Below are 21,718 nucleotides of genomic sequence, written 5' to 3'. Positions count from 1 at the left end.
GGAAAAAAAACACTGGAGATACAAACATCCAGAAGACAAAAGATAAGATGGCAGTATTAAATCCTTATATATCACTAATCATGCTAAATGTAAATGGATTGAAATCACCAATCAGAAGGGGCACAGACTAGCCGAATGGATTTTTTAAAAAGCAAGACCCAAATATATGCTGCCTGTAGGAGACATTTCAGCTCTAAACATACATGTGGGCTCAATATAAAGAAATGGAAGAGAATATTCTAATCAAGTGTAAACCAAAAGAAAGTGGGATTAGCTATACTTAGATTGGGCAAAACAGACTTCAAGCCAAAAATGTTAACAAAAGACAAAGTAGGTCATTATATAATGATAAAGGGGTCAGTACATCAAGAAGACATAACAAATGTAAATATATATGCACCCAACATATCAGAGCAGCAAAATATGTTCATCAAATAATAACAGATCTCAATAGAGAAATAGAACACAATGCAGTAAGAGTAGGGAATTTCAGTAACCCAGTGTCAGCAATTTCTAGAACTATCCGGATAGAATCGGACCACACTTTAGAACAAATGGATGTAGGACATTCCATCCAATAGCATAAAACACATTCTCTTGTCAAGTGCATATGGAACATTCTCCAGGATAAATGATTTGGTAAGACCCACAGCACATATTAGCAAATTTAAGAAGACTGTAATCATACCAACCATCCTTTCTGACCACAATGGTATAAACCTATAAATCAGTAAGAGGAAATCTACAAATATGTAGAAACTAAACAGCGTATCTCTAAACAACCAATAGGTCAAAAAGAAATTTAAAAAAATATAAAAAATATCTTCAAACAAATGAAAATGGAAATACAACATACCAAACGGGATACAACAAAAGCAGTTCTGGGAGGTAAGTTTTATAGCAATAAATGCATATATTGAAAAATTATAATCTCAAGTAAACCTAACTTTACACCTCAAAGAACTAAAGAAAGGACAACAAATTAAGCCCAAAGTTAACAGAAGAAAGGAAAGGAGTACAAAGTAGAACTAAATGAAATAAAGACCAGAAAATCAATAGAATGGACAGATGAAACTAAGAGCTGATTCTTTAAAAAGATACAAAATTGACAAACCTTTAGCTAAACCAAGAAAAAAAGAAGACTCAAAATTAGAAGTAAAATGGAGATATTAGAACTGATACTTCAGAAATATGTAGGATCATAACAGATTTCTGTGAATAATTATATGCCAAAAATTACATCATTTAGAAGAAATGAATACATTCCTAGAAACACAATTTGCCAACAGTGAATCAGGAAGAAATAGAAAATATGAACAGATCAAATATGAGTAAAAATATTCTATCTGTGATCAAAAACCTCCCAACACAGAAAACCCCAGAACCAAGTGGCTTCACTGGAGAAGTGTACCTAACACTTAAATAAGAATTAACACCAATCCTTCTCAATTCCACCAAAAAATTGAGGAATACGGGACACTTCCAAATTCATTCTATGAGGCCAGCATTACACCGTTACTAAAACTGAATAAGGACACGACAACAAAACTATAGACTAATATCCCTGGTGGCTACAAACACAAAAATTTGTCAACAGACTATCAGTAAACCAAATTCAAGAACACTTAAAAAGAATTATACACCGTAACCGAGTGGGACTTAAAAAGAATTATACACCGTAACCTAGAATTCAAGGATGGTTTGACATGCAAATCAATAAATGTAATACATAATATCAATGAAATGAAAGATAGAAATCACATGTTCATCTCAATAGATGCAGAAAAAGATTTGACAAAATGCAACATCCTTTTGTGATAAAGAAATCCTTAATGGGTTAGGTATAGTCAGAACATCCTCAGCATAATGAAAGCCATATACAAGAAACCCATAGCTGACCTTGTATTTTTTTTTAAAGATTTTGTTTGAGAGAGAGAGCATGCGCACGTGCGCGCAGAAGTTTGGGGAGGGAGAGGCAGAGGGAGAAGAAACTCCCTGCTGAGCAGGGAGCCCGATATGGGACTCGATCCCAGGACCCTGAGATCATGACCTGAGCTGAAGGCAGACACCTAACCGACTGAGCCACCCAAGTGCCCCGCTAATATTGTATTCAGTGGAGAAAAAATTGAAAGCTTTTCCTCTAAGATCAGGAACAAGACAAGGATGCCCACTCTCACCACTCTACTGGAAGTCCTAGCTAGAGCAATCGACACAAAGAAATAGAAGGCATCTAAATTGGAAAGAAAGAAGTAATCTGTTGCTACTTGCAGATGATACGAGGTTATATATATCTATATCAGTATCAATAGAGAGAATCCCAGACTCTGAACCAAAAAACTGTTGAAACTAATCAACAATTTCTGTAAAGTTGCAGGATACAAAATCAACTTGCAGAAATGAGTTGCATTTCTTTACACTAATGATGAAACATCTGAAAAAGAAAAAAGAAAACCATCCAATTTATAATATCAAAATAAAAAAAATCTTAAGAATAAATTTAACCAAGGACATGAAAAATCTGTACACCAAAACTACAAGACTTTGCTGAAAGAAATCAAAACACAAATGTAAATACATTCTATGTTCATGGATCCAAAGACTATTGTTAAAATGTCTATACTTCCCAAAGCTATCTAAAGATTCAATGCAATCCTCATCAAAATGTAAAGGCATTCTTTACAGAAATAGGAGAAACAATCCTAAAATTTGTATTGAACCATAAAAGGCTCCAAACAGCTAAAGCAGTCCTAAGGTAAAAGAACAAAGCCATAGGTATTACACGTCCAGATTTCAAACAATTCGTCAAAGCTATAGTAATAAAAACAGTATTGTACTGGCACAAAAACAGACCCAGAGACCAAGGAAATCAAATAGCCCAAAGTTAAACTCCTGCATATACAATCTAGTATTTGACAAGGAATCCAAGAACACTCAGTGGGGAAAATATGCTCTCTTCAACAAGCAGTGTTGAGAAAATGGATAAGCACATGCAGAAGAATGAAATTGGACCCCTATCTTGTGTCACTCACAAAAGTGAACCGAAATGACTTAAACATAAGATCTAGTACTATAAAACTCATAGGAGAAAACACAAGGAAGCAGCTCATTGACACTGTTCTCGATGGCAATGAGTTTTTGGATATGTCACCGAAAACATGACAACAAAAGAAAAAAAAAATGGGACTACACCAAATTAAAGGCTCTGCAAAGCCAAAGAAACAACAACATGAAAAGGCAACCTACAGAATGCAAGAAAATTTTTGCCAACCCCATATATCAGTTAAGGGGGTAATATCCAAAATATATTAAGAACTCATACAACTCAATTACAAAAAAATAACCTGATTAAAAAATGGGCAGAGGAACTAAATAGCCAATTTTCCAAAGAAGATATGCAAATAGTCAACAGATACATTAAAAAATCCTCCATATCACTAATCATCAGGGAAATGCGAATCAACGCCACCATGAGATATCACCCCACTCTTATAATTTAAGCCTGTTATCAAAAAGATAAGAAATAAATGTTGGTGAGGCTACAGAGTATAGAGAACCCTTGTGCTCTGTTGATGGGAATGTAAATTGGTGCAGCCACTATGGAAAAACAGTATGGAGTGTCCTCAAAAAATTAAAAATAAAACTACCATATAATTTAGCAATTGCACTTCTGGGTATGTGTCCAGAACCACTAGTTTAGGTAGGTACATGCACCCCTGTGTTAGTGCAGCATTATTCAGAATAGCCAGATACGGATACAACCTAAGTGTCTATTGATAGATGCATGGTTTAAAAAAAAAATTGATACACAGATATTGTTCAGCCATGAAAAAGTAAGGTATCTTGATGTTTGCAACGATATGAATGGAATTTGAGTACATTATGCTAAGTGAGATCAAAGAAAGACAGCTACTGTATGATATCACTTATATGCAGAATTTTAAAAAGCCAAGCTTGTCAAAACAGTAAAATGGTGGTTACCAGAGGATGGGAGGAAGGGTTATAAGGCAGCTAAGGATATAAAGTTAACAATAGGTAGTAAATAGACGGTAGAGAATTAATGCACAGTGAAATGAATATAGATAATATTGTACTGTAATCAAATTTGCTAAGAGTCTAGAACTTAATTATTTCAACCCTTGAAAAAGGATAATTATGTAGTATGATAGAGGTGATAATTACCACTACAGTGGCAATCAAATTACTATATATATATATAGTATAAATATATATATATTTATATATATATATTTTATATATATATAAAACATATATATAATATATATATATTTTATATATATATTACTATATATATAGTATAAATATATATATAAATAAATATATATATATTAAGTTAATATGTTGTAACCCTTAAATTTACACAATATCTTATGTTAGGCATATTAAGGTTTTGATATATAAAAAGAAAAAAATGTGAGAAGACTTCTGTTGCATTGTAGTTAAGAGCAAATGGATATTGGCTCAGATAGCCTTGGTTTGAAATCTGGGTCCAGCACTACTTAACATCTTGTGCTAGTTATTAATCTTTAATTTTCATTATCCCAATTTATAAGTAGGACTAAGCCAGTGCCCACCTCACAGCACTATTGGAAGTCTTAATGAGAGAAATCCATGCACAGTGCTTAGCTCAGTTGCCTGCACATAGTTGGGGTAAATAAATGTTGGCTATTCGTATCAAATACATACATACATATATATAAAGGAAGAATCCAAATGCAACACTTCAATCAATTCACATCCAGAAAAAGGAATCACCCTACAAATTAACTTAAGAAAAATACAAATATGGGTAAAAGACTTAACGGGAAAACTGGCAAAAAAATGAGCAATATACAAAAGGTAAAACAAAAAGAGGAATGAACTTATCAAAGGATGCTCAGACCGTTCATACAGATTGTCACTCATCAGTTTGATAAAATGGTTTGGCAACGCTGTTGGTGAATGTAAGAAAAATAAAATATGATTGTACCTTAGTAAACTCGAAAATACACATATGCCCCCTCTAAAAAATCCACTTCTAAGTGTAGATCTTATAGAAAATATTGTACATGTAAACAGATATCCTTGTAAGAATATTTATAATAAACATTTGGAAACAATTGTGCATCAGTAAAATAAAGCAATAAAAAGTGGTATATGCTTATGAAAATCCTATAATTCTGTCACAAATTGGATTTGTGTGAAATTCAAAAACAGTTCCAACAAGAAGCATATTGTTCGCATAGTTTTCACATTGTAACTATTTGAAGAGGAAAAGTAGTAAAAAATGGTATGAAGATCTTTTAATAGGGATCTGTTATACTTGTGTAATCATAGTTAATATCCAATATTCCTTTGCCTAATAAAGCATACTCTTTCTTCGGATTTTATCTGCATATAGTTGTGTTTATAACACACATATGTATGTGCACATGGGTGTTTGTGTATGTATAAAATTTTATCTTGAAAATATTTTTATATATGGATATACTTTTATTAAAATTTTTAAGTGTTTAATTTTGTAAAACTTACTTTCCCGAGTAATAGAAATAGCTCCATTTCCCCACGATTTTATTAGTGGAATTTCAGAAGCATTTGGAGTGATGTTTATTTTCCTTTTAATATCTACATAAAATCATTTTAAATGTCATTTATATTCTGAATATTTGCAAAAAGAAATTTTTAGAGTTAAAATAATCTGGAATCCTGTGTGAATTTAAATGTGTAGATTCAAATTTGTACCTGAATATAATAAAGGGTGTTAAGGTGAATTACAAAATAGAAACCAGACTTGAGAATTCCCTTAGCAGACAAAATCATTGAAGCCACATAAACAAGACTAGATCTAGCCGTTTTCATGAATATAAGTGAAACTTGGGATATTTCTTATAAATGCTTCTGATAATCATAAAAGAAACTTCAGTCATCTTCCTAAAAATGGCATGAGTGATAATCGCTTGTAACCTATCCCCTGCTGTCTGGAAACCCCCACTGTAATAACCAATCACTGTAAAGGTCAACAACTTCTTCATTTCTACTTTATAACCCATTCTGTAACTTTACATCCCTGAGTTTTATAATAGTCCTTGAATTTGAGGAACCCTAGCTTAAAAACTCTTCTTATACTCCCAATAAATTTTATTAAGTACTATTTATTGATTTGACAGTTTTAACTTTATTTCTGGATTTTGGACAGATGTAACCAGAGAAAGATGAAAGGGAAACCTAATTTAACTCAGGCCATCACAACATGACTGAAACTCAAGGAACTCAAGTAATTACCCAAATTTCAGTGGCTCTCAAACTATGTATCATGGTTCCCTAAAATTTCAGTGGTAGTATATGGTATGTGTATGTGTTGAACTTGGTTTGAGAATGGGGAGTGGGAGAGGCTGGTATTGCATAGTGCTGATAGTGGCTTTTCTCTTGTATGTGGTAGGTTTCCAATCAAGGTTGGTTGGTTGGTTTTCTCCAGGAAGGGTTCCGTAAAGCGTTGCTAAATAGAATGGATTGGAAACCATTTGTATAGAGAGAGGTTAGTGTAAGCATAAATACCTAACTGGAGAAGTCAGGTATTTATTGTTTTCCAGAAGTTGGATAATATGGTCACGAAAGACTCAATTATTTTATAATTATTAATCAGTACTTTGATATAATGGTTATGAAAATAGAGTTGAAATATTTACTCTGCAGAATTTTCCCTGACCTCCTCCACTTCATTGTACAGACGTAGCCAGATAATATTCTTTGAGCTTTCACTGTTCGGAGTAGAAGACACTTAGATTTAGCCTGTACGGCAGACTTACCGATGCTGGTTGTACATATCTAGAGTAGAAATGAATACAGAGGCCATAATAAAGTTGAACAAATTGAGGAATTTCTGGGCTAAAATTATTTTAGTTTTCTCTTCATTTTTCAATCTGTTAGTCATTTGGGGAGAATACATAATAAATGTGTTCCAGAACTGATGAGTTCTTAAATCTTAACATTAGTCCATGTCAAACATGTTTTAATAACATGGCAAAAAATGTTCTTATAAAAGTGAAAAGCTCCTATCATTTTCTTAATCTCTGGCATCTTTCAGTATGGTATGAAGATATTCATCCTGCTGCAAGCAGACATTACAGAATTCTGTGTTCATTCTTAAAATGTCGATTTAACTACATTAAGATCCTGCTAAATTTGTGAGAGCATTTTATTATAATGTGCTTGTTGCTTTTGTAAGACTCGTAATTGGTAACAAAAATTTCCAAGTGACACAATACCAGACCTTAATAAATATTTCTGTAAACAAGGTAATCTATGAAACAACACATGAAATAGAAGCCAAGAAAAAGAAAGCTATGCACACAAGCCCTGAAGAAAAAAATCATTGTAAATATATTCTGATTTTCTATGATTGCCGATGAAATTTGTCCCCGTGACTGGAACTAGTACCTATCTTCATCTATAATGTGAAACGGTATAACTGATTATGGGAATCCATATGATTCCTATGTGCTAAGAAAATGAAAGTCCTGGAACTTAACATTTAAAGTTAGACCTTCAAAAATCTCAGTTTCAGGTTATTTTGAAAATTAAGGCTTATTCAAACAAACGAAGAATGGTAATTTTGTGTTAGATGGAGAGAGTTAAATCATATCTAGCTGTGTGTGCAGCTGTAACGCACCCGTTCTGGAGCAGAACACACAGTGTTCAGAGCCAGAAAAATTAATAGATTTTATTCGCATGTATCTCTACTGTTTCCTTGACAACTACTATAGATGCTGCTATCACCATGGGGATGGTTCTTCTAAATGAAGCAGCAACATCCAAGGGAGATGTTGGAAAAAGACGGAGTAAGTCTGTGTTGCTATTTTTGTAGTTTTGTTTTAGTCTTAAGATTCATTTAAGTAAAATGGGAAATATATAAAAGTCCTTAAGCATAAATTTCTGAAGAAATGCTCTGCTATGGGAAAGGTTGCAGTTTGTTTTTGTTTTACTTTTTTTCTATTTTTTGGATGTGGGTGTACAAATACTTAAAAATATATTTCTTCCAAAATGGGGTTGGGTGATTTTCTGTGGAATTGCATATATAAAGGCAAGCTGTCAACCCTGGTCAGGGGTGCTCTCACCCATGTCTACAGCTTCATGTCTCCACAATCATGTCCACATGACAGGGAGACACAAAATTCCGTGGTCAGAGTCTTCAGAGATTTTATTGGCAAATGCTGTGTTCCTTATGCCACAAGAATCAGGTGTACATTCAAGGACTCACAGTTTTCAGATAGGTTTTGTACACTGAAATATAATGTCTTCTGACTACCTCCAAACTTCTTTTGATCAACATTGGAAAAGGAGTTATCTGTTGATAGTGTCTTTTCCAGGCTCTTTGCCTTTTCCAGTGGTATTCCAAGATTTACAACTCCACGGATTTCCAGCATTATGTTTCTAAGCAAGTTTACTACATTTTATCCTGAAACTATTCCTTTTGGGGGGGGGGGTGTAGAAAAAAAATTCATTTTTATGAAGTAATAGATCTTGACAAGACAAGGGAAGAACACAGGAGAAAAATCTACCCTTTCCCAGTATGCTTTGCATTTCTGGAAACTTTTTAAACTCAGAATTTATGTTTGAGCAGCATAGGTGTCTGAGAAAGACAATTTATTAAGAAGTTTAAAATAAAAATCCAGACTTGTTTTCTTCTTGGAAGTATTAGCTGTGGTGACTATATAAATAAATGTTAGTGATTTCTAAATAGTTATCTCATGTGTTAGAATATTTTGGATATAATATACAGTTTAGTCTGTCCTTTGTTTTCCCATGATGGTATCTATACACCATTGTAAAGAAACTACAAAAGAATCTAATGCATTACTTTTAGTTAAGCATTGTGCAGAATTTCATCTTATGATACATCTTTTGAATAAACAATATGCTCTTGGAATTGACAATGTCTATGAAGACAAATTCTTCTGTGATTATTTATTATATATCCTTAGTAAGCTAAGTAATAGTAATAAATACATAAATGTTTTATCTTACAATATCTGTGATACTGAGTTTACCAAATCACTACTTCCAGCTTCCGTCTTGGTAGATATTTCTCTACATATCACTCCCAATGCCCAGCACTGTCAAATTATTTATTCATGTGTAGTGAGAGAGAAAGAAGGAGACATGGGAAATATATTTTACAATTACTCCTTTTTGATATATAATACAACTACTGTGATTATTATTGCTCGGTTCAGAATGATTCTGTGTCATCACAGCATTTTCTTACAAGTATGTTACCTTGTATGGGCTGCAGTGGTTCACTCCTCACTACTACTCTCGCAGTTCCGCTGCTCCCTTGAGTAGCACTGTTTTGTTCCACTGCACAGAATCAAGTAAATACATTGTTTTACCTGATCATATACTTTGAGCTTCCTTTCCCACTGAGCACAACCAAAGTGGCAAAGGGAGTAAAAGCGTTTTATTTAGCTTCTGAAAATTTAAAACAAGAAAGGATGAAGTGTTTGATAAAAATACCAACTGTGTAAAATAAAGCATTAGGTAATTAATTCTAAGTTTAGTAATGTTGTAAGAAGGGATGCTATTATTATTGTATCTCGTGCCTGGTGTCTGCCATACTTGGATAGTCTACACATTTTTAAAAAGGTGTTTTTCATTTTGGGATATTCAGCCACCTACTTTTTTACTTTATTTTCTGCCAATATTCATTTGAAGTTCAACTGCATGAATTTTGTCTGAGATGGAATGTCACAGAGGCTACAATTGAATGTTGTTAAGCACTTATGACTTTCAACAATTTCTACTCAAAACTGAAAGAAAGAATGATATTCCTACAGAGTTGAAAGAAAACTGACAGATTTCTAGACCATTTTTTGACAGTCTCATAACTTATCCACTCCTTGATTTCCAGGATTGTAATTAAACCTGGTCTCAGACCTGCTAGAAGGATTTTTTGAATGTATTTCATCATTATGGAAGTATATCGAACTGCTGACTTTTCCTTGTGTTCCTGTGCCTTAGTGTGTTTCATTTCTTTTCTCTTCTTTCTAATTATTTCAGGTATTTTCAGTATGTTTTAAAGAATTCTCTGAAACTAATGAAAGGATACAAGTATTGTCCAAATGTTTTATTCTTAAATGCTTGCTTGTATTAAGAATTAACTCTATTCTACTTATTTATGGCACAGATTTAAGTCCATTTCAGTTCCTTAAATACATTTGTTTTTCTTTATTCCAAACATATCTGCATTTAATTGGCTCAGATTTTTAAGCATTTTATAAGCATATATTTTACTAATAGTAATAAATCTTGTTTAAATACTCTATTTATTTGCATATGTATTTCCATTGTAGGTATTACATATACTTATTACTCTTTGACTTTAGAGTAAAATCTTCCTAACCATAACAAAAAGGAAAACAAAACAAAAAAGTATTTTCCCTCTTGTTAACTTGCCTGGGATAAAGGGATACTGAAAACCTAGACCATAGCACATTCTACTCTAATATTGGCCTTCTGTTCGTTTGTTAAAAGAAATTAACAGCACTTTGACACAATTATTTACTCTGTGGGGGGATTTTCCCCCCTTTGGCTCTCCAGAATCCATATTACTTCACTCCCAAAGGTTTTATTCCTAGCTTTTTATACACTAGGATGACTATTTCTAAGTAACAGACTTTTACCAAAGCAATAATCTAGCCCATAATCTAAAATGACATTTCTTTGTAAATATTGCATGGCATCTGAAAAGAATAAAATTCTATTTAGTATTCTAATAATGCAAATGTCTATGCTGATACAGCCATTGCTTTATAAGGCAGGGGCTGATAATCTTGTTTGTGGTTTATCACATATTTTGTTTTGATCCCTCTGAGGCATTTTAGTATTTGTAGGAACTCTGTAAGAGAAGAAAAGCACCAGAAGACTTAGATCAGTCACTTTTGTTGTTTTCATACCCCAAATAGTACATTTTCATTGAGAAGAATGTGGAAAATAATGAATACATTGTATTTTGGATTATCTGGTTTGTTGTGCCTGTATGTGCCATGAACTATTGAAATGTAAGTATACTGTTATTAATTGAATGCATTTAAAAAACATATGCATTTGGGTTCCATGTATCTAGACACTAATGGCATTTTCTGTGTCTTTCTAGTAATTTGCCTAGTGGGATTAGGCCTGGTGGTCTTCTTCTTCAGTTTTCTACTTTCAATATTTCGTTCCAAATACCACGGCTATCCTTATAGGTAATATCATTATACTAATGTGAATGTTTTTATTTTTAACTAATAAACGATATCATTGGTTAATGTATATTTAAAGGCTAATATGAAGTAGCTAACTCGTTTGCCAAGTGATTTTAAACTCAGTTAAGCAAGTCTTTGAGCACCTGCCATGCGTTCAGCTCAGACTTTGCACAGGACCTATAAGGCACAGGGCCTTACAGGCAGAGTGGAGTTTCATTTTACAGATACATATAACATATGTATTATATATGTACGTATAATACGGTGGGTTTTAGCTTTGTGGAATTCATCACATTTCTTTTTCTCTTGTTTTGTCTGTCCATCCAATCATTCACATTCAAATTCTTTGGCTTCGTCGGGTTTATATAGAATATAGGTTTCCTCCCATGACATTTACATAAATGCATCTCTCAGAACTAACAAAATACAGGGAATCAGTATGCACCCCCCAAAATACGAATTTTACGTTTGACAAGTTTTCTACTTTAATTAGTCTAGCACATGGATTTATGCTAAAGTTACCTTAGTTGTGGTAGATCTTGCTTGGGTTTTTATTATAATTATTTTTGCACTGCATCATTTTCCTTTTAAATTACTTTTTATTTTCTCAGAAATTTTAATCAGTTGTCTTGTGAATGTAATAAATAGATGATAAACATCAAAAGCAAGTGCTGCTAAAAGGTCTGCAGAGATTACACGTCAGAGATTTGGATAAATCCTGAGCTAAATCCTAAAAACCTGACAGAACAGGGGGGAAATACACATCTATACGACTAGTTTACTGGAGAAAAAGTAAAGATGATAGCACAAGCAAGAGTGAGGGAGGTAATAAATGAAAGAGTGGGAGAGAGAAATAATTCTGAGAAGTGGAAATGTGAGATATTGGTAAAGAAAAAGATATCTCTTCCCACGGAATTATTGTGCCCGAGAAGCGTGGTCAATTATGAATGTAACATAGCACCACATTCTCAAATGGTTTGCATTCCCAGAAGTGTGTTTCTGTGGCACAATCATTAGAGCATTTGATTAAAAGAGAAAAAATCAGCTTTGCTCATCTCAGATAAAGGCAGTTTGTAAGGAATGAGAGAATGAGATATAGGACACCATCATTATAGGAAAGGGAAAACATGCAAAACATTCCAGAAGGCATGTGCTGGCCTGAGTACTTCTGACAAGACATTTGTGGATATCTGTCTTTACAGAGAATTAGGCTCTACTATTAACCCCGGGGACCAAGAGCTAAGTTAGTGCAATCATTTGCAGCAGACATACACTGAAGTAGGCTTGCAAAAGAAAAGAAGAATAGTTTCTCGTCCAAGACCATATCCTTGACTTTGAAATGAACTGCAAGGACAAACACATTTTTTCCTTTAAAAAGATTGAAAAAACTTCCCCCTTCTGCCGGCTTTAGATAATACCTGTACTTTGGATAAAACTGTTGAGCTATCCCTTAGTGAAAATGCACATGGGAACATAATACCATATACTAATTTAAAAATCACCTGTAGCCAGGGACTTCAGCTCCAGTGCCGAAGTACTTTCTTGGGTGTAATGCCTTAGCCTTTTGTGGCCTTTGATTTCTTCCTTTTAAATTTCTGTGAATTATAACTTTTGTATCAAGAAATACTACTGATAGTTTAAAGGTCTTGGACATAGTTCTAAATTTTTATTTCTCAGAATTTTTAATTCTGTTTAATCTACAGCCTTTAATTTCTTCTGTGTGATGATCTTTATGTGTTTTATTTTTATTTTAATCTTAAGCCTCACAAAACCTTAAACATTTATGTTCTACATTATATTGTCTCAGTACTTCATACTATTATTTTTGTTGATCTTTGTAACTATTGAAAGGGATAAATGTCTGCTTGAAATATTTATCCTATTTCCTTAAATCTCTCCCACATTTTAGTTTTAAGGGTGCTTTTCCTACAGTGTCAATAGGTTTCGTGCCATCACTGAATTCTCCCAGATTCTCTCTTAGGTTTCAATAAGCGAACTTGCTGGATTTAAATTCCTGATCTAAAAACAAAACAAAACAGACCCCTCCTGATCTGTTACTGTGTGACCTTGGACAAGTTACTTGCTTCTTCTAAACACTGGTTTTCTCATTTGTAAATGGAAAAAAAAAATTACATACTTCATTTGACTATTATAAGTATCACATGAGAGAATGCATGTAAGTTACTTATCACATCGCCAAGTACGTGGTAAATAACACATAGTATTAATTACTCAATAAATGTTAGATGCTTTATTATCCTTAATTCAGATAGCTGTAAATATTTCAAACTCATTTAATTTACTTTTCTAAGTAGGATTTTCTTTACACTGATGATTAAGTAACTTTTATATTTGCATGATTCAGTTGAGTGAAGAACAGATTGTCCCTGAACCTTTTGATGAACTTAATTGGGCTCCCGAGTCCCTTGAAACTACCAGTGAAATATCAAGATTATTAAAAATTTGGTGTAATTACCATCTGAGCCATAGTTCAAAAAAGAAACTTTATTCCAGTGGTAGCACTGCTTTCATTTTGTGTATTAAATAAAGATTGACTTAACTTTAGGTTTGTCCCATTTTCAAAGAAAAGCAAAGAGCTAGTAGCAATACACGATAGTCTTTACTTAGGGGTAATTTGTTTTTTTTTCCCACTGATGCACTTGACCTACAAAAATTCAAAAAATTTCTGTAAAAGTACTTCTGACCCATGTCTCTACTTTAGTAAAAAATAATAATAAAAAATAACATGAAACATTTCTCTATTAATTCTATCACTTTGCTTCCTATTTATAAAACTCTTTAGTTGATTTGGTTTTTTTAGCAAGACAGAGTAGCAGAATGGAAAAATAAGATTTACAGTCAGAAGAGTTGAGTTCAAGTTCAGTATACAATTTTGTAATTAAGAACTCTAGCTCTGCAGTCACACAAGTCTGAGTTTGAATCTTAGATCCTCTCCACTAACTTTGGGACTTGGAATTAGTTAAGTTCTGGGTCTCATTTTTCTTCACTTCGAAAATCGTGTTTTAGTTTATTTATGGGGTTGCAGACAGGCTCAGTTGTTAGGTTTGTCTCATGTTATTTCGCTGTCTTTTGCCAAGATCTTTAACTTTGTTGAGCTTCTTTCTTCATTTGTAAACTTGGTATAACACCTGTCTCAGATTCTGTGAGGATAAATTATCTGATCGCTTTGTAATGCCTGAAATGTAGGGAGGTTCTCAGTAGATATTTACTTCACCTCCTTAACCTGTACAAGCCCTTCAACTTCAGCATCTTCATTACATTTTTGTTCAGCACTTTACTTCATTACATTGTTCATAAGCATTCATACGTAAGTGTTTTATGTATTAAAGTCATTTTCATTCTGTAATATTGTGAGATATTTTAGAGAAGAGTCTTTGAAGATACCTTTTTGTATTTCCAAAGTGCTGTGCGCATAGTAGGTGCTCATATTAATTGACTATTTAACTCAAAAACATTTTTTATTTATTATTTAAATGCAACAGGAACCATTAAGATAGACACAGTGAAAAGAAGAGTACTGGTTTGCCACATTGTAGAACTCCAGAAGATGGAATTCACATCAAATGACACCTCATGGAGTTGTCAGGTTATTCCACATACCCAAAGGGATGTGTGGTGTGTGGAAAGAGAATTATTCCAGAAACCTGAGCTATAAAGATACTTATTGCAAAATCAGATTGATTCTTAGCTGGCTGGCATCAAATAATAAAAATATATTTTAATTAAGCTTATAGTGGACATAGAAACTATTTTCTATCGTCTTTAAAAAAATACTTTTAATTTCTGATGTCTTTGGCTATTTTGAGAGATAGTAAAAAAAAAATGGAATGACATTCAGTAATGGAAAGTACAGAATAACAGCTAGAAATGAGAGACATTCATGAATTTTGAGAAAAGTGTGATAGTGAACAAGCCTAGCAAGGCAAAAAAAATCGCAGGGTATACAGTATAGCAATTTCACATTCATTTCTAGATCTTACATGTAGATCTTTCATCTGTAGAAAAGATATTAAGTATACTCTTGAGCTGTACAAATAGAAAAATAATATCGAAATGCTGTGGTGATCAACCCACAATACATATCACTGATAAGAATTTCACTGGGATTGTCTTTCTCCTGCTGAGTTCTAGCTTTGAAGAATGACATAAAGGACCGAAGATTTAGAGAGGATTCGGAGAAGAGCTGCAATGCTCTAAAGGCACCATTGTCTGGCCCCTATCTTATCTAGATAAAGAATACAGTGCTAAATCTTGTAATAATATTTTGCAAATGGAAATTGAATCTTAAGGACTATTTTTTCCATATTGTTGTATTTCACTGTGGTGTATTGGAAAGTGATCTGGACTTTGAGTGAGAAGATGTGATTTGGACCATGGCACTTTAAAACTATAACCTCAGGCAAGTCTTTTAATCTTCTCTGAGCCTCAGTTTTCCTCATCTTTCAAATAAAGACCATAATATTTCTCTCATACGTAAGACAAGTTGTAGCAAACTGTTGTTTTACAGATACAAGGTAACTTCTAACTGTGAGACCCTACATTCCAGTCTTAGGCTGTTGTATTATGCTTTAGAGATAAGCCCTGGGAGACAGATGTCTGCAATAGACTTTGACCCATGGAATTAAGCATTTGACAGGTTTTTTAAATACTCCCATGTATACATATGCACTCCACTCCATAAACAATATATAATTTCATTTAGTTACTTCTCTCTTATTATTTTAGGGAGGAAAGCAGAACTAAAATGACAAATACATTTCATTCTGCCTAGGACAAATGTAGTCCCGTCTTTTTCCACTAACAGTATAAATTTTAATTTCCAAGATGATAAAACAAAATACAAGTCTTTTAAAAGTATGTACTAAGATTTTTTTTCAGCATTTGATAATTTCAGAAATAGATACTAGGAAACTATATAAAATAATTTCTGTAGAAAAGTCGGTTTTTTTGTTTTTGTTTTCCTTTTACGTGTTGTACTGCTCATTCCAACCCCTCCAACCTCACAACACCTAGTCTGAACATACACAAAAATAGCTCTAGAGGGTGAGTTCCATCTTGACAATACAACTTTCTTACTCTGACAGAAACTCCACCATTCAGCAACCCATTGAAAACAGAATCTAAAAGACTCCTGTGAACTAAGACTTTCTTCTTCACCTATCCCTCAACCTTATTCCACACACTAGCTTTATTATTCTTTTTCCTCCAGACATAGTATCCACCTTCCTGATCATGCCTAATTACTAATAACCATGCTATGAAAGCTTTAGTAAGTCCCTCAGTTTAGGCTGTGTAGAGAAGTGGCCTTAGCAGTAATGAGACCTGACAGCTGTTGCCGTGTGTAACCACAGATACAGAAAAGTTTCCATACCCAAAGATCTCATTCCCTTCTCCTGATGAAGTCTTCAATTTCTCTAGGCCTTTTTTGGATTGTTGACTTCAGACTTAAAATTTTCCTGGGTTCAGTAATCTTCAGGCTAAAGAGGACTGGCTAACAGCCATAATGTACTTGCATCCCCTTAGACCATTTATGAATATAAAGTAAAGGTTAAGAAAACCCTAAGAACAGTGAATCATTGAGTGCCACTAACTGCAAGGCCAATTGAACAATTCAACTAGTGGACGATCCATCCTGAGTAAAGAAGCAAGGCTTTTCCTCCCTTCCACACTTTCTTTTCAATACCAAAATGAAATCTGATCAACTGCCCCTTAATCACATAAATGATTTCTATAAGACAGAGTGTCATGTCACCATTAGGTCTCCCTGACTCTTCCCCAGTTTGAGAATAGAAAGTACAGTACACAAGAAAATTCTGTCCAGATGAAGTGCTCGGAGAATTTAAGCAGCTCCCAGTTGGACAGAATTCATGCATTCAAGAGCACTGTGTACACACACTTTTTTAAAAATACCAACAGATAATTAGTTTAAGTAAAAACAAAATGCAAGCCACTATTTGATGCCTCTTTAGACTTTTAACAGGAAGAAAGAAGAAATAAACATACTTTACATACAATATGGGTCTCCAGTAACCAAATCCAGAGGTCTTTTCTCATTCTACAATGGCTTAGTTGAGTGGTTTCAACAGAGACTTATAGCCCACAGTATGTATTCACTTCTAGGTCTTTTACAGAAAGTGTATGGACTCCTCATACTGAACATACTCCCTGTACTAAACATGTACTAATAATTTTCATTCTTGGGCACCTTTTTTCACTCAGCTCCTGTAGCCTAGGCTACTGTCCCTTTATTTAACTTGTTTTCAAAGTCAGAGTTTGCTTTGTTTGCTTGTGTTTCAATTCCTCTAACAAACACTTGGGCTTGCCATTATATCAAGTATGTCTGTGTTATACTTGTGTCCAGGTCTTACTCTCCTCTAGGAAAGAAACCTAATGGCCATGACTTTCAGTCATTACGTGCCTTACAACACCCTCTATACACAATTGTACACAGACATGGGCAGTAAATCTTTGCTGCATACTGATTGAGACACTTTTTGGCTCAAGTTGGAGGAAATAACTACCATTTTAAATAATGTTTCTCTAGAAAAACTTACTTGGAATTTCAAATAATAACCTTGCTACAGACTTCTGAAACATCACTTCTCTGCAAGTCAAGGACTGCAGTTTTATGTAAATCCTGAGTGTTTGTTAGTATGAGGGAGTAATTAGGAAAGAACCAAACTTGCAGGTTTTTGAAGATCTTCATCCCGTTCCTTCTTTGTATACACAGTGCCCCTCTGCATCCCTGATGTACTTTAAGCAGTAATCAAATTACACGGACCAGAAGGGAATAGTTGCATCCCATCAAGCTAGAGAAAGTGGGAGTTTCTAGGGCGTATTCATGCTGGTTCTAGTCTGCTCTCTAATCTTTCTGTGTATAATTCTCTAGACTTGCCATGTAGCCTCCATCTTCTATTGCTACGTGAGTCAGTTGACCATACATACATTTACTTCAAATTAAGCTAGTTCCAGTAGTATTACACATGTACATGCTACCATGGCCTGTGAAGAGAATCATTCATGACAGAGGGTAGAGGGGAGTCCAGACAGAAGTTGATGGTGGCACCCAAGGCAGCTGCTCCCTCTCTGAGGAACCCAACCACAACACTGAAAAATACATTCCAAGTAAGAGGAGTACATTTGGTTTTTGGTATTCAACAGTTTTCATGTTATAAAAGTGTTTTCATACATTTTTACAATAAGCATTACTAGGAAAGATGCTATCCAAGCACTATTAGAAACATAAATATTGGAGAACTGTTAACATTATACATCAAAATTACTAGACAGGTAAATGTGAAAAGAAAAAATCATGTCAGAACCTGACAGATAGGAATGAGGGACTAATCTCGAGTGATGAAATCCATATAAAACATTCATACTGGAATGGACCTTGGATGTTTAGTATTAATACTGAATGATTACCTAGAGAACAATAGTTTATGCTTTTCTAAGAAAGATTTTAACAAAACATTTTTGACACACTTCAATCTTTCCAATGTCTTGAACACACACTTATAAAGTTTTTAACTTTTTATGAAAAAGATTTTAAATATAAAAGAACAGGAAGTAGTCTGTTAAACATATCCTTTATTGTAAGACAATAGGATCAGTTCTAGATAAAATATATATTTATCATTGCATAATAAAATATAAACTAAAGATTGTTTTAACAGTTTTAAAAAATAAGTATTTTTGAAAAATCCCTAGCGTGAACCAGTAGTGCGGTAACTAAGGATTCTTAATTTTTTTAATAAGAAGATACAGAGATCCTTTTATTTTGTGAATTTAACAACATCTAAAAATCATAGAATCTTTTGACTTTTCTAGCTCCAAAAAGTGAGGAAGTATAAAATGATCATGAGGGTCATATTACTGTTTCTGCTTTTATGGTATAATATTTTTAGTGATGGTAAAAGGTGATCTGTAGTGCACACAGCTAGAAATCTTTAGACCAGTTGTTCAAAAAATAAACCCTACAAATTCTCAGTCTCCTTAAGTCATAATTTTTCAACTTTAAGTGTGAAGTATTTTATGAACAAGTTTTCTTTTTGTCATTAACCCTTATTCTTCAGTTAGCTTTGATCTTTAGGGGAAGCTTAAAACTAAAGGCAGAAAATGCCAGAGTTCATCTACAAAGGACACGTCTCGGTGCACTGCCATCTGTGTTAAGGGTTATGTGGACTGAACAGCAGCCACTGCTTACTGCTGACACACTTCTTCATGAAGATGGTTACCCTTGCAGGACCTCAGTCATAACTAGTTCTTTTGAAAAATAGAAGCAAGGTCTTGTTACATCGGGGGATCAGCACGTGATTTCTAGCCTTTAATAATTCCTCAGAAATGGAGTACTTATTGTAGTTTGTATAGCCTTTTTATTTTATAATTTATATATTGTATTTTTATTATATAACATTTTAAGTATTTTTAAATACGTGTTTACTTTTAGCACACAGTGTCACTAGGATCACTAGGTTGATAAAATAGGAGCACTGTAAAGAACTTTGGAGATCAGCCAAACAAACATTCTTTTCACTAATGAGGAAACCGAGGTTCAGAAAGACAAAGAAATATATTCCTAGGATATTTGGATTTAAACATCCAGGTATTAAACTTACAAAACTTAACAGTTTTCCAACTACGTGGCTTTCCAACTATAGCAGCAATTAATTTCTTTTTTGTTTCAATATTTGGTTAAAACATGGTTTGTCTCTGGTTGTCCTGCAAAGTTATATTGTCAAGACAAAAAACAAAAAACAAACAAACAAAAAACCAACCTTGCCACATGCACATGTTAGAAAAAGGTACAAATATCAGCAGAAACTTAGTAAATGTTATTTAAATTGACTTACCACCTTACAACTTCTATTTCTGTTCATAGATTAAAAACTTTGCTTAGGGAAGTTAAGAAAAATAGCTCCCTTTTACTTTTATCTGTGTACAGATACTTATGTACTCAATCTGAGGACACTCACGACTCATATATACATTCTTTTTGGTTGTACAATCTATTTTAGCTATAGATTTCATTTAAAAACATCAAGCCTTTAGTTATTTTATATAAGTGAATGAATTATAGATTGAAGAAATTTTTTTTTTTTAGGACATTGAAATGACCCACTTCAAATCTTTGTTTTAATCCATATTTTTTGTTCCTCTTACTTGCATTGCCAGCTTAAATGCTGGTTTAACTACTGCTCTAAGCAGCAATGAATGTGGCTCACAAGAAATAGGGTATTTTACCCAAACTTAAACACCGCTAGTTCAAGTTCTTATCAGCGTCCTCTCCCACCCCTGGCCTATTCTCACCACAAGTGTTGACCCCATTCCAGGAACTAGTTTAGAGAAATTGCCCTGATAAAAAATTAGAATGGGATGAATTAATATAATTATGACATTTTTGTATGCTATTTACATGTACTGTTTTAGAATGAATTAAAAGCATATTGTGTTTTCCTTATTTTCAGCATATAATTTTCTTTCTTTTTCAGCTTTTTAATTAAATGAAGCCAAGTGGGATTTGCATAAAGTGAATGTTTTCCGTGAAGATAAAGTGTTCCTGAGATATAGTTTGAATTCTTGAGTTCATTTCCATGTTGATTGTGATAATTCTAGCTTATTCTTGTATAATTTTTGAAATGTGTTTTCCTAGTGAATTTAATTTATAGAAGTGGATGATTAAATTTCATATTAGCATTGGAAACAACAAAGTAAATACTGAAGTGTTTTCAAGCATATTATATTTAGTATATGCTATAGGACTGAAATAAATGACAATGTAATTATAAATTCATGTGTTAGAACTGTTCACTCATTAGTAAATAAAACCACAATGTTAGTAAGGGAAAACTATGAAATATATGTTAAAGAATCCTTAAGGTTGTACAGAGATAAGGTATATGCATGAAAATATGTCACATACTGAAAAAATTATACTTATTGTCATTTCAGTATAAAGGATGTGTGTATGGTTACAAATGTTTTGTTTTTATTAATCACAATTAGATAAAGAGACAGGGAGCTGGATGAACAGTGCCTACAACTTGGAAGCCTAACCTAGGAAATGGAGGTTTTTCCCAGGACGTAAATTTTAAAGCAAACAGGACTAAATTAATAACCGTGAAGGCATCAGGTGATGGAAGCAACACACCAGAACTAAAAATTAATTCCTAACTTTAGAAGGGTCACCCAGGAATCCAGACTTGTAACTGCCAAACTAAGCCATGATGGCCATTTTCCCCGTGTGTTATATGGAAAAAGTCTGCCATCAAAACTTCATTCCTGAATCCAGATAAAAATTATCCTATACACAGTGAAGCTTTCTTAAAAACCAAATATAGGAGTCTAAACATTATTATGTTTGTGTATCCTCTTTTAGTTTATAAAGCACTTTTGCATATGTTATTTTTTTTTTCTTTACAGCAACCCTGTAAATTAGACAGGAAATACAAATTTTG

General features: G+C 33.4%; 1 protein-coding gene and 1 long non-coding RNA gene across 4 annotated transcripts in view; one reads left to right on the top strand and one right to left on the bottom strand.

Annotated features, from left to right (window-relative positions):
* The window catches only part of TUSC3 (tumor suppressor candidate 3), a 220,847-nt gene extending 199,608 nt beyond the window's left edge, over positions 1-21,239 (top strand). The window contains exons 8-11 of one of the 3 annotated variants that reach the window (XM_026508465.4): positions 7,761-7,835; positions 11,150-11,240; positions 15,598-15,660; positions 20,753-21,239. In XM_026508465.4, the coding sequence (XP_026364250.1) occupies positions 7,761-7,835; positions 11,150-11,240; positions 15,598-15,616 (185 nt within the window). In that variant the 3' untranslated portion in view covers positions 15,617-15,660; positions 20,753-21,239. Of the gene's footprint in view, positions 1-7,760; positions 7,836-11,149; positions 11,241-15,392; positions 15,530-15,597; positions 15,661-20,752 lie in introns of those variants that run through there. The other 2 variants (XM_026508466.4, XM_026508467.4) reach the window with 2 other exon arrangements.
* LOC130541889 (uncharacterized) overlaps positions 1-21,718 on the bottom strand; it is a 136,740-nt gene that overhangs the window by 83,544 nt on the left and 31,478 nt on the right. The window lies entirely within an intron of this gene.

This window comes from Ursus arctos, unplaced genomic scaffold (assembly GCF_023065955.2).
Source record: "Ursus arctos isolate Adak ecotype North America unplaced genomic scaffold, UrsArc2.0 scaffold_27, whole genome shotgun sequence".
NCBI classification, from domain to species: domain Eukaryota; kingdom Metazoa; phylum Chordata; class Mammalia; order Carnivora; family Ursidae; genus Ursus; species Ursus arctos.
This window is presented reverse-complemented; position numbering and strand designations above follow the sequence as displayed.